This window comes from Hippichthys cyanospilos, chromosome 21 (assembly GCF_059441005.1).
Source record: "Hippichthys cyanospilos isolate Australia breed blue-spotted pipefish chromosome 21, RoL_Hcya_1.0, whole genome shotgun sequence".
Classification (NCBI taxonomy): domain Eukaryota; kingdom Metazoa; phylum Chordata; class Actinopteri; order Syngnathiformes; family Syngnathidae; genus Hippichthys; species Hippichthys cyanospilos.
The window spans coordinates 1,612,293-1,627,767 of record NC_142389.1 but is presented as its reverse complement, the minus strand read 5'-3'; the positions used below and the strand labels follow the sequence as shown (position 1 = coordinate 1,627,767).

Sequence of the window (15,475 nt, the reverse complement as noted above, 5' to 3'; positions counted from 1 at the left end):
GTGTGTATGTAAGTATTAAAAATAACAAAAACAAACAAAAAACAAATGAAAAACAACTGTACTACTTCTACCATCAATTTCCACACTATTCAAATTGAAAGTCCAGAAAAGGGATGCACACTTTATTGTGTGTATGATGAACAGCATACTTTTTTTTTTTTAATCATGATTACATGCTACAGTCTGCTATCAAGGAAAAAAAAAGCATGCGGCACCCCAGAGGATGCATTACAAGTCACTTTTGTTGGTGGACGGCCAACTCCGCCGAAGAAAATATTTTTCATAAGGACTGCAGGATAGTCACACCCTTCTTACACACACACTGTAATTGTCATTATGGGAAATCCACCAGGCTAGCATGCTAAATGCTAATGACTGCAAGGGCTATATATAAAAAGCTTTTATTTCTATCGGACCGAGCATTTGCTAACGATTTCATTTGTCTTTTTCCACACATCCAAACGCTTCTTTACGTGTTCCGACGAGATAGTTGTTGCAACATTTTTTTTTTCTTTACAAGCTACACTCGAGGAATCTTGGAGCGCATCCTGCCAAAGGCGGAACCCGACATCTGGGAGGAATCAAACAAGTCGAGAAAGACGAGTTTTGTTCTGACACTGACAGGATGAGAATCTTCTTTTTTTTCTACTTTTTTTTTTCTTCTTCATTGCCAAGCTTCAAATAGGTGCCCTGAGTCAAAACATGGAGGAAGTGTGGGTATCGGCCACGCTACATTTCCTGTTTGCGACTTTACTACTTCCTCTGCGTGTGTGTAGTTGCACTGTCGCCAAAATTCAGAAAGCGGAGAAGTGTAAAACTAGATGAGGATTTCTACTGGTGGGGGGCAGGGTGCTGGTCACCTCCCGCCATATTGCTTCCGCATATCCGCTTACATGGGGACACATAATAAAAAAGAGGTCACGTGACTTTTGTCCTCTTAGCGATAGAACAGAAAAACTAAAAACATATCAAAAATCCAAGCTTAGATTGGGGAACATGTAAAGGGCATCATTTCATTTCCTTTTTATTTTTTCTATCTCCAGAACCAAAAAATAGCCGCAACTTGAAAGTTCCTGAACTTGATTCCAGGAAAGTTTAGTTGCAAGGACTACTACTACTCAAAACCAGAAGTTCCTCAACGTTTAGATGGAAATGCATTGCGTACTTTTTGGTTCTGACAATCTTTAAGCTGGACGTAAACTGATCTTAAACAGATCGTAACAGATCTTCGGTCTGGGGACCTTTGAGTCCATCAATCTCAAAAATTCCCAGAACTAATCAAAAACTGCAGGATGTTTACTTTTGGTTTAAGTCCAAGTTTAAGTTTCAGGTACTGAAACCAAAAGTATGCAAAAAATACTATTAAAAAACAAAAAGAGTCCTCACCGCATCGGCGGCCATTTTGGGAGGCCGCTTCTCAGCTGTGCTTGTGCGATTTGTGTTTCTTGTGTTTTTTCCTGTGCTTGTCGTCGTCCCGCTCGTGACATCTCCTCTTGGGTTTGCACTCGCTGCTGTCGCTGCTGCTGCTGTCCGACTCTTTCCTCTCGCGCTTCCTCTTTTTCTTTGTCTTCTTCTCCTGGCGGGAATAAGAAGAAACACTTCACGAGTGCGTTCATCACTTTTAATTTCGCAGTAAGAGGCTACGAAAAGCTCAACTCTGTTTGAGCAAATTCATTTAAAATAAATAACAGATGCCCGGGGATGCCACAAAGTCCGCAAGGAGCAATTGACTAAATGAAGCTCCTCAACTCACTTCAGCATAGTTCCTAAGCACTAAGATAGTTTCAAAGAAATATTTAATTACGCTAGCCTGAGCATAAATATGGCAAAGGAAAAAAAACATTGTCCTCAAAATTCATGAAATTCAGCTTGGTCAGATTTCTGATTTTATTTTCAGAATCCATTAGACCAAAGTTGTTATTCTCACAACTGAGAATTCTGAGAATAAAGACATAGTTGTTACTTTAAAGGTAACGTTCCGAAAATAAATCTGAATTCTAATAACAGATGTCTGAAAATAGTCCATTTCCGCTTGAGAATCAGAATCCTTAGTCAAAACTATCAAGTGACGATTCTGAGAATAAAGTTAGAATTCTGAGATAGAAATAAGAGTACCGTCAATCTTTTTTTTTTTTCTTGTTCATGGAAAACTAACTCTTCCTTGTTTGGGGACTGTCTTCCTCTATTATTTGCTTACATAGTATTATGCTGCCTCCTGGTGTCCAAAACAAAACCTGACGATGGACAAATTGTTTAATACTTTGCTTACATTTTATTTATTGGTGTTATTTCCATATGTTATTGTTGTAATGGATTAACTGAATTTGGTTCATTAAAATGACTACTCAAGATACTTCCACTGCTGCTAAAAGTGATGCTGTCCATTCAACTTTTCATATCACGGTTGACAAATAAAGAATTATGATTCACCACGGGTTCACAGTACCTTCTTTTTCTTCTTCTTGTCTTTGTCTTTTTGTGGCGCAGCTGAAGACGTCTGCTGCTGCTGTGTCTCTTTGTCGTCCTCTTCAGGCACAAGTGCGTACTGCAAACCAGGTGCAGAGTAGCAGTCCTTCGTAAAGTGGCCTAAAAATATATGTGCGACTTCAGTTAACCTGGGGTTTTCAATGGGAACCTTTTTTTTTTTCCATTTTTCTTCTTTTTTCCTCAATTAAAGCACCTTTGCAGCCACATTTAGTGCAGGTAGTGTTGAGCACAGCCTCCAGCGTGATCCTGTTGCCCGTGTGGTCTCGGAACTGCCTCCGCCGCCTGGCGTCTTGCCTGCACGTAAATGCCAGCGATTCAATAACACGAGAGTGCGAAGGGCAAAGTAAAATGAACATACTCCGCCATAACGTTGTTGGGGTCCAAGTCTCGGCCTGTTCCCTGATTGACAGCTTTCATGGAGAAGGACAACTTGATTTTCTCGCCATTTATCTGACAAGCAGAGGACATCGCATTAACACAACGGGTACCTTTTTAGTACCTGGAACTGAAAGTCTCCAGAACAAAGAGTTCATAACAAAATAGGCCTTTTTGATTATATTGTTCAAATCCAAACGTACCCAGACACTTAAATTCCCAGATTTCTTAGGTGCGAATGAATGAGTACATCTTGTTTGCCTCAAGCTAAAATGTCCTCAGAAACAAAAGTAGCAATACTAAAAGTTCCTTTGCTTTATCCATTATTGTATTAACATGTTTTGTGTGATTACCTCTCTCCCAATGACTTTAATCCACACTTTCTCTCCCACATCGACAACCTCTGCTGCACTTTCGATACGCGTGGATGACATTTCACTCACGTGTACCAGACCTGGAAGGGCATACAGTTTGTAAACAACAAAAACAATGAAGAGACTAAGTTAAGTCTTCATTCCTGGCTCTTGCGTTGCTTTCATGACAAATGGGACGTCTTTAATTTGTGGAAAACTGTTTTGGATAACCAGCATTTATAAAACATCTGGTTTGAAAACCCCAAGCCTTGCTGAAACCTTACATCATAAATTATATTTACAGTCTATTTCAAATTCATTCTCCTGTGTAAGAGGTAAAGCTCAAAATACCCAGCAGTCCTAAATGCATCACGAAGCACTTGCCCCAAATCTTTTATATAATGTTTTGCATGAAATCCACGAAAAGCATGAAGTCATCACTTTCTCTTGTCTGACTCACCTTCCTTCTTGTAACCTGGCAGGCGGACAAAAGCCCCGTAGGGCTGCACGGAGACCACTTCACCCTTGGAAATACTGTAGAGCGGCGGGAGGCCTGCCAGTCCCGCGGGTTCCGGCTCAATGTCAGACATCTCAACCGATCGTTCAACCAGTATCGATTATACGTTTGAGGAAATTTGTATCTACGAAACCCCCCCACTTCACAGCAAGCTAATGTCAACGCGACCCAAGCATTCCATCAATTGGCAAAAATACGAAGAATCGATTTAAATACAACTGAACATAGCTCATACGTTTATAAAACAAACTTCGATGTCCTCAAAGCATGCCGATATTGCTCAAGTGGGGTGCATACTTAACGAAAACGAGTCACGCTTTGTATAAGCTAGTGCTATGCTGTGTTAGCAACAACAACCTCGCTCACGTTTTACTTCCGGCGCAAGTCAGCGCAGCCAATCACAGAATCAATCACAGAACTGAAAACAAGTCAAAGGTCCTTTTGACTTAGCAATTATTTCAAAGAATAATTGCAGCTGATAGAAATCTCAAATTATACCCGCATTTTTATAGTACTGTATATGCCTTTTTTTTACTTCGCTATTGTACATCCTGTTTTTTTCAAGTCCACCTACCAATCAAAGAACGTACATTATTTCACTTCCGCTTCCCGTTCCCACAACAAGCTGTACAGCCAATCATCATCTCAACTTCAAATCTTGACCAATCAGACCACACAAACTCGCGGAAGCACTTCCCCTGTTCTTTCTTCATTGCTGACCGCTTGTTGTACCTTCGTAAAAAAACGGCCATACATTTGTGTTTTTATACCCAAAAAACGGAATTTCACTGTTTTTGCCGTTTTTGTTGACGAACTGAGCATGATTGAGCAGAAGAAGAGAATGGCGGAAATGGCGATGGTGCCTTCTGCCATGAAGAGACCCCGAACGGAGCTAGTGGCGGCGGCCCAGTCTCAGCAGCTCGTGGCCGGGGTACTATACTGTTTATTTCGAGTTTTTCATTTAAAGGATAGCTAAGCTTCTTGATGACAGCATTATAACTGTACGTAGATTAGTTTTAGAAGTTACTTTAAATTCCGTGTTGGCAGGTGACTATTGTAAGAAAGGCTACATGTGCTAATAGTAAACTAGCACAACAGTGCACCCTAGTGGTTAAAGCGAGTTTTGTTCTTTCTTTTCTTTTGGAAGTACAAACATTTTATCATAAATTGACTTTTCAGGCTCCCCCGAGGACCTCCAGCCTGCTGGCCCCAATCATGCTAATGTCAGGCCATGAGGGTGAGGTATACTGCTGTAAATTTCACCCCAACGGAGCCACCTTGGCCTCCTCCGGCTTTGACAGGCTGATATGTAAGTTGCAACATACAAACATCAGGAAAGCCTGATAATGTGGAGAAAATGTAAACAATGTTTGCGTCACTGTAGTGATGTGGAACGTGTACGGAGACTGTGACAACATTGCCACATTGAAGGGCCACAGCGGAGCAGTGATGGAGCTGCATTACAACACAGACGGAAGGTCACTAAACTCAACCTTGCCCGGAAGCATACTTTCAAACCAAAACAAAATAGCTTTATAAGTTTCACTTGATTTTTTTTCTCCCATTCAGCCTGCTGCTCTCTGCCAGCACAGACAAGACAGTGGGCGTTTGGGACAGCGAGACGGGTGAGCGGATCAAGCGGCTGAAAGGTCACACATCCTTCGTCAACACCTGCTACCCTGCCCGCAGGGGACCGCAACTCGTGTGCACAGGCAGTGACGACGGGACCGTCAAGGTGAGGCGGCATGGAATCTGTTGTCTTTTTGATGTGAAAAAAAAGACAAATAATTAAAATGAGGACGGTCTCCGATAAGTTCACCAAGCTGCATTAATATATGATCTATTTTGTATGTGTTGCTTCACCAATTGTGTTCTAATAGCTGTTGTAATGCTCATGAACTACTTTAACATTACGTGTTGTTATAACTAAGAGTCAACATTAAGCTTCAAATCCTCACGTACAGTCAATTTCTTTATGTGGACACATCATTATTGAAATATTTACTCGCAACGCAAGACAAAAAAAATCATACAAGCAACTGCTTGCATCTTAAAAAACAAAAACAATCGATACATTTGTAAATTAAGGTATCACCCATTGAATGAATGTACATATTGTGTTTCAGCTTTGGGACGTGCGCAAGAAAGGCGCAATCCACACCTTTCAGAACACCTACCAGGTTCTGGCCGTCACATTCAACGACACCAGCGACCAAATTCTGTCCGGGGGCATCGACAACGACATCAAGGTAAACGAGAGCGGCCCTTGAAACTTGTCAGGCGTTTCAATTGAAATTATCGAGTGCATTTGTGATGCCGTTTTCAGGCGACGGCCAGTGACAAAATGGCCGGCCCCATAATTGCAGTAATAATGAGAATGGCATGATTGGAAATGTGGGGCTGCATAGAACAAAAAAAAAAAAATGGTTGACCTCCCCTTTAAGACCACATTACTCCAAAAATACCTATTCCCATACTTGCATTTTGCAGGTGTGGGACCTTAGGCAGAACAAGCTGATGTACAACATGCATGGGCACGGCGACTCCGTGACTGGCCTCAGCCTCAGCTCGGAGGGATCATACCTGCTGTCCAATTCTATGGACAACACCGGTAAACCTATCGATTGTTATTCACACTCTAAAGGAATCTCTTTTCAAGAATGGTTTTGACCGCCGCTTATGTGTGCACACAGTGCGTATTTGGGATGTCCGACCTTTTGCGCCCAAGGAAAGATGCGTGAAGATTTTCCAAGGCAACGTACACAACTTTGAAAAGGTATTTTAATTGTTCCGCATGACCTTGATCTCATTTTGTCTTGAAATATCTTACCGTGAGCGTTGTTTTCTTCAAGAATCTGTTAAGGTGCTCGTGGTCGACTGACGGCAGCAAGATCGCCGCAGGATCGGCTGACAGGTGACACACACACTCTCCAACACTTTATTTTGCGCTGGAGGCTGTTGGTAAAATCAGAAAGGCCCCCTGGAGAAAGTAAGCAGAAGTCAGCCAAAAAGTTGCTCTTTTTTATGTTAGATTTGTGTACATTTGGGACACCACGTCGCGCCGCATCCTCTACAAGCTGCCGGGACACGCCGGCTCCGTCAACGAGGTGGTTTTTCATCCCGAGGAGCCTGTTGGTAAGTTTGGGGGGGGGTCAATTTTGGGCTCTCGGCCAATTTTTGCTGTTGGTCTCCTTCCCTCACACCTACAAATAGTGAGGCTTGGCTACTTTTTTTTTTTTTGCTAATGTCTGCTTGCTTTGTCCCCACAGTGCTCTCTGGTGGCAGTGATAAACGACTGTATATGGGAGAGATTCAGTAGCAAATGTGTGCAATTGTTTTAGTGTGTAAGAACATCAGCTATGTTTTTTTTTTCAGTTTTGTTCTTTTTAATAAAATCCGCACATTCTAAAAAGAAAACATGTCCAGGCTTGTTTGTCAGTCTGATTTATTGCTAAAACCCCAAACTAACTTTACAAAGGTACTAGAAGGTTCTTTCCATGACTCAAATATCAACGAACATTTGTGTAATCATTTCGGAGGAACTAAACTGATGTGAAGCCAAGTTAAATTTGGATCTGAGCTCTTGATCTTTACTTTTTTACTTTCAAAAATGCAGTATTTGACATATTAAATATCCATTCAGTGTCAACCAAAATCGTCACATTTAAATAATCTGTAAATGACAATATTAACCCAAACATAATCCAGAACTAAGAGCGTTTACACACACGTTAAGGGCCTCTCATCACACCAGGAGTGGTGTCCTGGCTGCTCCGCTACCACTCAAGCATACGTCAGGCTGACCACACAGGAAGATGAAAAGAAAAAAATGCAGCTGTTGGAAAAAAATACCCTAAGGTTGTATAAAAATATAAACACAGAATAGTCCAAAACGACAGCATCTAAGAAACTGTAAAGTACGTCCAGACTGTCCCGCTTTCAATCTTTATACTTGTGTGTGTGTTCATACATGTGTGCAACAGATGCAGCTTTAAAACATATACATTATTTCAATTATCTTTGACGTGTGTAGGACATTCAAGAAAAGTTAGAAACTAGAAAGCTGCCTCATTCTCAAAAATGTATGTACGCATATTAAACTAGCATACTTTATTATTCCCTCTGCAAGTTACGTTTTCCTAGTACAACTTTGTATCAACATCATGTTTTTTAAATTTTAATGTTCTTTCTTTATTGAGTGTTTTTTAAGTGTGTGGTATGTGTGTAAGAACGCCAAAAGGCGGACGTTAATGATGGAAGTGAATCCTTATATTCAGCCGGGCCTCCATCCATCCCGGCTGCCGAGGTTTGCGTGGATCCGCTCATCCACTCGGATGTCCTTTTTTTTTTTTTTTTTACTCCCCCTTTTGTTGCTATTCTCCTTCTCCCCCCTGCAGGATCCGCGCAGCTCCTCCTCGAGGGGGGTCGCCACCACGGCCAGCCCCCAACACCCCCCCCCCCCCCTCTCCTCGCTCTCCCGCCCGCCTCTTTCCCCTCACTCCTCCGGCTCCTCCTGCGCACGCCCCGGCACCGATTGTTGACAAAAGACGGCGAGGAAAGACGGAGCGAAGCAGCCCGGTATATTCCCCCCCCCACCGCCGGAATCCCCAAACGGAATCCATCCGTTTTTGTTTATTTATTTTTTTGGGAGGGGGGGGAGAGTGACCGAAGGAGAAGACGGAACGGGAAGACGACGCGCGGAGGAGCCTCCGAGGGGGCCCGCGATTGTTGTTCATCCGAACGTGGTGAGTCACAACGGTCTGCTTTGTGCGTCGCTTCCGAGCCTCCGAAGCGACGCAGCGGCCTCGGTTCTCTCCTCCCCGCCGCCCCCGTGTGATCCCGCTATCATATGATGCTCATTTCTGTCTCCGGCCCGCGGCCCATCATAACACTTTTCCGCTTCTCTTTGTGCCTTTGTGCGTGTGTATGTGCCCCCCATCTCACTCCCTCCCTCCTCCCCCCCCCCAGATCGTCCGGAAGGTGTGGCCGAGGTGATTCGTTTGTCGCTGGTGGTCTGACCGCAGCGGGCCCGGCGCTTGGAAGAAAATCATTTGAAAATTTGCGCATAAAATGGGTCACCCGCTGTGAGCGGGAGAAGGAGCAGTCGAACCGGCAAGGAGGGGCCTCCTCAGCCCGGAATGGTTTGAGCCGCCGCGGCCAGGCAAGTCTGGATCTGAGCGGGGAGCCGTCCTTCCCCCGGAGCCTGCGCGGCCCCAAGCCGCGTGCCGAGCCCTCCAAGATGGGGAAGTGCGACGGGAGATGCACGCTGCTGGTCATATGCTCGCTGCAGCTGGTGAGTTGTGTGCATGGCCACCAAAACGCCTTTGGCTTGCCTTGATTCCGCAAATAATAATAATAATACAATCTTCTTTATAATGTCTGTATCAAGTCAAAATACAGAATGGATCCACTTTGACTATGCATTAAATTAACATCAGCAGAGGTTGATTGGCATCATACTCGGTTTGAATGAAACGTCTTTCATAAAATGTGCTTTTATGCAAATTGTAAGATATCGAGTATGGCGAACATCGATTCAAAGTATCGTATCGGGCCATATTTGGATTTATGTCAAGATATCGACACTCGCGACGGCAGGTGAAATTAGTATCGACTAGTACTAGTATCCTTTATCATTTCTCCTCAAGATAACTCGTTCAGGTATTGCTCTGACAAAAAAACGTGGTATCGAACATCCTTGGTAAAATCATGTCAAGATGAATCCATATTGATTTTCTTGTGTTTAATCTGTTAAATGAATGTCAAACCAAGTTCACCTCAGATTGGAATTAGTTTGAATGACTGATTGAACTTGATATGCATCCCAGTAAATATTATTTTTTGATGTCTATAACCATAAATGGCAGGAAGGAGTTAAGATGGTATCTTCACTTAATTGAATCCAAATCTGGTCCACTTTTACATTCTGTAGATTATGTCTGCAGCCGCTGTTACGTCAAGTCAAGCCAGTATCCAGATCTGATCTGATTTAAAGGAAATTTGATATTGAAATTTGCATAATTTGGACATTAACAAAATGCAAAATGGTTCTAAACCCGTTTTTATGATGTAACCTGTGTGTGTTTTTTTTAACAAAAATGTTTTAAAACAATTTGCTGTGCCACCCTTTCCTGATTTGTAAATTTAGGAATTACATTTGTAGCGGTAGGCGTATTTTATTCAGCAATTCCAGAAGATAGATTGTGTAATGAGAAATTGTGTCACAAATTAGTCCCTATACTACAATTTAGCAATAACGCCTAGCTTCATGTTCCAGTTCATTTGCTCTTAATTTGAAAAGAAAACTGAACGGTTCCCGACACGACATTAAATTAAATTTGTTGATGCCCGGTTAAAAACCCAGTTAAAATTTCACACACACACCAATTTAAGAAACAACTGATCTAGCATTAGGGAAATTTGCTATGTGAAAATAAAACTTCATACTACAGCAAATTTGGATTTGATCCAAAATGCAAATTCATTGGTAATGTAAACATACAAAATGTCATTGCACACGTTGATACGCATAGACTGGATTTACTAAGTGTTCGCTTTCTTTCTTGACCGAGCGCTTTGCTGATTATCTTTTGGTAATTGTGGTTGCGTTGGAGGCTGGGAACTGCCGTTGCTCCTGGTAATAACATGGATGTGATTTACGCAGGGCGGCACTTTTACTAGTATAGCAAAGCAAATAAATCAAGGAGATTACGTACAAGGTATTTTGTTATCTCTAAAGACGGAAAGATAACTAGACAAATTGCGGCGTACTGAAAGATGCTATACAGACACACTTATTGCTTCTGGGATTTTTCTTTGTAGGAATGGCTCATAAATGACATATTAGCTGGTAAACAAGAGGGTAGTTCCAGATAGATAAGGCTGGAGGTTCCTTGCACGCTTTGGATCAATGTTGGACGCTGTGTGCTGCTCGGGGGGGATAATTCAAGTAGCGTGCTACATGCGGCTTAATCAGACATTTTTGTTCTGTGCAGTCAGTGCTTTGAGTTGCAGCTGCTTGGTTTATGTGTGTTGGGCGATTGGGATGGGGGGGCGGGGGGGTCTTTGCCCTCAAAACATGCTCCGGAGGGCCCCCATTCGCCATCTGGTGTCCATTCTGGAGTTAAACTTAGCAGCTCCTTGTCCCTAAAAATAGATTTGTATTTTTTGTCTTGTCCGAATGTAATAAGCGTGCAACGCGAGGCAATTGTGTGGATGGCATTGTTTGGATTGCGGCCTCTCATTAGTTTGTTGGGGGGGGGGGGGGGGGTCACTGTGCTCCAGGCAGTTACCATGGCAACAGCCGCAGAAGTGTGCGCGATGCGTGTCGCCGGCGTGTTCTAACGGGACTCCTCCTCCTTGTTCCCAGGTGGCCGCCCTCCAACGGCAGGTGTTTGACTTCCTGGGTTACCAGTGGGCGCCCATCCTGGCCAACTTCCTGCACATCATGGCCGTCATCCTGGGCATGTTCGGCACCGTGCAGTTCCGCTTCAGATACCTCATCTTTGTGAGTGCACGGCGGACCGTCTGGGTTTCTAAAAATAGACGGGTCTGAGGCAAGCCTGTTGTGTGTTTGTAGTATGCAGTCTGGCTGGTGCTGTGGGTGGGCTGGAACTCCTTCATCATCTGCTTCTACCTGGAGGTGGGCAACCTGTCGCAGGTCAGTTCTCCAGTCATTATCAAATGTCGTTCTAACAGGGGTTCTGCAGCCATCAACCAGTCGAATTCAATGCTGTTTAATGCATTCGCAGTGGCGGAAACGGCGCCTTTTCGAATTGAGAGCAAATCAATTGGAACGTGAAGCAACTCGTTAAGTTTTATACGGATTGGCATCGGTGATTCGAATTTCCGGCAGTCATTATAGGAATAAAACGTCATCTTTCTCCTGGAGTCGCTTGAATTGAACATGCCGAGAGATACCGCTGCAAATGTAGGAGTTGTCAATAATGTAAAAATAAGATAAACCAGTTGAATTAAAGTCAATTTGCATGGGTTATTGGGTACTTTGGTGAAAAATATTTCAGGTGATACGTCACGAGGTAACCTTTCTGATCCAAAACTGTCATTCCGAATTTAATCCAGATCGGAACTGGATCCCTCATGAATTGAAAACTAAGAGCAGTGAAGCAGCAGAGTAGCTTCAAGGCCTCTGGAGACGATCGAGGGCGGGGGGAAGGGGGAAAATTACCCCCCCCCCCCCCCACACACACACACACACACGCACACACACACACACACTCTTTTCCTCTCTTCCCCAGCGGTTTTGAAATTAGTGGACCAGATTCCAACAGGCAGAATGTTGCCCTCCCTCTCCATACCCTCAGGGCACATCCCGCACGCTCTTTGCCATTTTTTTTTCCCTCATGCGCTATTTTAGAGACCACCGCAAAGCCGAGCGTGGAAGTCCTTCCCCATTAGACCAGAATGTAACAATTACAGTATTTTGCACGCCATTACATCAGAAAGAGCCGTCTGACAAAGTGCTCTTTATAATATTTATACGAAGGTGATGATGACGACGTTCCACTGCTGCAAGATAGTTTGCCCGGAAGACACCCGGTTATGTTAAGAGCTGTGGTAAAAGATGACTTTGTTTGAATTTTTTTTTTTTTTTTTCAATACGCTGGAATCCTACTGGGGAAACTACGAAAATAGAGATTGAAAAAAATATCCGTAGCCAATCGGATATCACAATAAAATCCTTTCAGGAAAAAATCACAAGGAAATTGTGGCAAATATTACGAAGGCAGGGGCGGAGCTACACGCTCACCGTGGCCACGCCCGCGGGGAAAATCTTGAGATCAGATTTTTCTTCCATTTTTACATGCATGCTAAATGTTATTCACATGAACTCCATTGATAATTTTAAATTTCTATAATAAAATAGCCGCCCCGTAGAAAAATGTAATAGATTGTTCACGTGGCAGATGAAACTAATTAAATGAACTTATTTAAAAAAATTAAGCATAATGAAGCAAAGGAATTTGATCCTGTTGGGACAGCTGATTTGTGATGTCAATATTTCAGAAAAATATCCCGTCATTCTTAAAAAGAATTATATATTCGGTAGCCTGTCCAATTTCATTAAATCCAAGAATGGTTTGACCCAAACTGTCAACAGTACCGAGCTTTGAATTTTATTTCAAGTTAAGTTCGAACAAATATTTACTATGATCCCAAATGAGGATATTTTATGTCAGATACTTATTTATTATTCACTTATTTATAGTTATGTCTATTTTTTCATCTTTAAGGTAACTTTGGCGCAGCAATCTGTTTTAAGCCTTTTTTTTTAATGCTTTGCACTGGTTGGTGGATATATGGCGAAAAATATTTTACAGGATGTACAAATGAAAGCATCTTCCAAAAATAAAGAAATAAAAACATTAAAATAAAATCATTTTGGCTTAGTAAAAAAAAAAAAAAAACACGTTGAGATGACATGAAAAAAAGTCCCAAACTTGGCAAATCTTTTTTATTTCTTGATTTCTTCTGAATGAGCGGGAATGTGTGCGCGCGCGCTGCAGGACAGGGACTTTCTGATGACCTTCAACACGTCGCTGCACCGTTCCTGGTGGATGGAGCACGGTCCCGGTTGCCTGGTGACGCCGGTGTTGGACTCGCACCTGGCCCCCGACGACCACCACGTCATCACCGTGTCCGGCTGCCTCCTGGACTATCAGTACATCGAAGTCCTGAGCTCGGCCATCCAGGTCCTTTTGGCCGTAAGTACGCGGGCGCGCGCACGATATCCGAACGACGCTTCCGGCGCTACGGAACGTCCAACTCTGTCGTCCTCTCGCAGCTTTTTGGTTTCGTCTACGCATGCTACGTGAGCAAAGTCTTCCAGGATGACGAGGACAGCTGTGAGTGCTTTCAACTTCAATTTTCAATCGATCGCAAATCGTCTTGGTGTTCCAATCAATTTGCTCTTAATTTGAAAATGCACTATTCCATTAAAAGCATCTGACTCTAGGATTGAGTAAGATAGATTCACTGCTACAATTTGGCATTTCCTGCGCACGTCATAATTATATTGTGAGCACAATTTACACTGAAAAAAAGTCTTTGTCTATTGAGTTCTAATGACACAGTCAAGACATTTTATGGACGGGACACCAAATGAACAATCCCTCTTTTCTCTCGCCAAGTCGACTTCATCGGCGGTTTCGACTCGTACGGCTACCAGCCTCCACAGAAGTCCTCGCACCTTCAGCTGCAGCCTCTCTACACGTAAATCCGACTTTTTATCATCCTCACTTCCTTCTTTTCAGTCCTAACGTGACCTCTCTTCTCCCCAGGGCTGGCTAACGAACGCGTGCGCCACCTTTAGGCTGAACTGTGCCACTGCAGGCGGAAGAAGGTTGTGGCCACATAGAGGACTTGCTTATCCTGCCTTGGAGAAGACCTGTGAGAGAGAGTGTGTGTGTGTGTGTGTTGTGTGTGCGTGCCTGAGTAAGATTAGCATCCCTGAATGGAATGTACCAGGCTCAGGGATGAACCAGTATGCCGGGTGGATGGCCAGATGGTATGAACCGGAAAAAGGAGACAGTCAAGTCACCAGAGACACGTCTTGAACACAAAAGTGTGTGGTGTACAAGAGTGCGTGTGTGTGTGTATGTGTGTGTGTCACAGGATAAACCGGTGCTTTGAGATTGCACCTTGCACCATCGTTGTCGTGGGAGGGAAGGTCACGTAATTTAAAAACAACAAAAAAAAAGAAGAAGAAGAAAAGGCACGGCTCATTGTCATTTTAGAACGTGTTGATGTCAAATTAGAGCAGTCTTAAACATTTCTGCTCCCAAAGTCATCTGCAGCCAATCCACAAATCAGCAAATTCTCACGAGTTTTCAATTTTAATGTCGGAAATTTGTCTCGTTTTCCCTGGTTAAATTTGATTTCAATGAGATGCATTCCCCAAAAGCGGTTGCTTGCGCAGATGGCTTTGGGATCAGGCATTAGTGTGTCTGTGGGGGAGGGGGGGGAGTACTGTGCATGTAAATAACCAGCCAATTACTGATTTTAACTAGAAAAAAAGAGGGGGCGTGCATTAAAGTTGTAGAGGGAGGGGGGCTGTATCTTTTTTCTTCATATCTGTGTCTCTTGTTGGTTTTCTCACTCTCAAGCATCTCAACATGCTCGGAGACTTTTAACCCAGAAATGGGAGAAGCAAAGGAGGGAGACAGTTATGAGGCAAACATCTTTACATGAAGGTGTACGCTTCAGTTTGAAATAATAAAAACACACTTTCTACATGAAAAACAAATTGTGTTCTCTTTTTTATATACATTTCGATGAAAGCTTCCGGGAAGGTTTTAAAATGCTCGTCTACAGATTAAAGTTCAAAGGGTAACCAAAAAAACTAAATTACAACGTTAAAAATTCGAAACCAATCGTTTTGATGGCCCAAAGCACGCATTGACTAGAAACTGTACGGCGTTACCATGGCGACAGTCTGTCTGCATTACGTCACCGCCACACGCTTTGCGGCAGTCTTCCCTGAAGCCCGGGGGGGAACCGGACAGAGAGAACCCCACGCTCAGCTTCAAAGCTAGCCGAGATGAGCCTCTTGTTTTGGGCTTTCTTTTTGGGGGAAGGGCGCCCAGAGTGATGTTCAGTGAGTCTGACCGCAGCGTGTTGCCATGGCTGCCGGTTACCTGGTTGCCTTGGAGACAGCCCTCTCCACCACCCATCACAATATTTGTGTCTTTTTAAGTTACTTATGTCTTTTTTCCCTCTTCAG

At 43.3% G+C, this 15,475-nt stretch overlaps 3 protein-coding genes across 3 annotated transcripts; 2 read left to right on the top strand and 1 right to left on the bottom strand.

The window, feature by feature from the left end:
* Window positions 1–94: 94 nt before the first annotated feature.
* On the bottom strand, window positions 95–4,235 carry zcchc17 (zinc finger, CCHC domain containing 17). Its single transcript, XM_088404322.1, has 6 exons — window positions 3,676–4,235; window positions 3,216–3,316; window positions 2,846–2,937; window positions 2,681–2,781; window positions 2,447–2,586; window positions 95–1,576 (listed from the first exon to the last, which is right to left on the bottom strand). The coding sequence occupies exons 1-6, from the start codon at window positions 3,803–3,805 to the stop codon at window positions 1,418–1,420; spliced, it is 723 nt and encodes a 240-aa protein (XP_088260448.1). The 5' UTR covers window positions 3,806–4,235; the 3' UTR covers window positions 95–1,417.
* Window positions 4,236–4,303: 68 nt separating this feature from the next.
* snrnp40 (small nuclear ribonucleoprotein 40 (U5)) lies at window positions 4,304–7,142 on the top strand. Its single transcript, XM_088404321.1, has 10 exons — window positions 4,304–4,663; window positions 4,912–5,041; window positions 5,117–5,210; window positions 5,302–5,467; window positions 5,859–5,981; window positions 6,223–6,343; window positions 6,426–6,508; window positions 6,585–6,646; window positions 6,764–6,867; window positions 7,002–7,142. Exons 1-10 carry the CDS (start codon window positions 4,553–4,555, stop codon window positions 7,049–7,051), a joined length of 1,044 nt encoding a protein of 347 aa, XP_088260447.1. The 5' UTR covers window positions 4,304–4,552; the 3' UTR covers window positions 7,052–7,142.
* A 1,070-nt stretch (window positions 7,143–8,212) lies between these two features.
* nkain1 (sodium/potassium transporting ATPase interacting 1) lies at window positions 8,213–14,998 on the top strand. The gene is made up of 8 exons (XM_088405617.1): window positions 8,213–8,477; window positions 8,701–9,025; window positions 11,102–11,239; window positions 11,312–11,392; window positions 13,260–13,457; window positions 13,538–13,598; window positions 13,884–13,965; window positions 14,034–14,998. Exons 2-8 carry the CDS (start codon window positions 8,972–8,974, stop codon window positions 14,041–14,043), a joined length of 624 nt encoding a protein of 207 aa, XP_088261743.1. The 5' UTR covers window positions 8,213–8,477; window positions 8,701–8,971; the 3' UTR covers window positions 14,044–14,998.
* The last annotated feature ends 477 nt before the right edge of the window (window positions 14,999–15,475 follow it).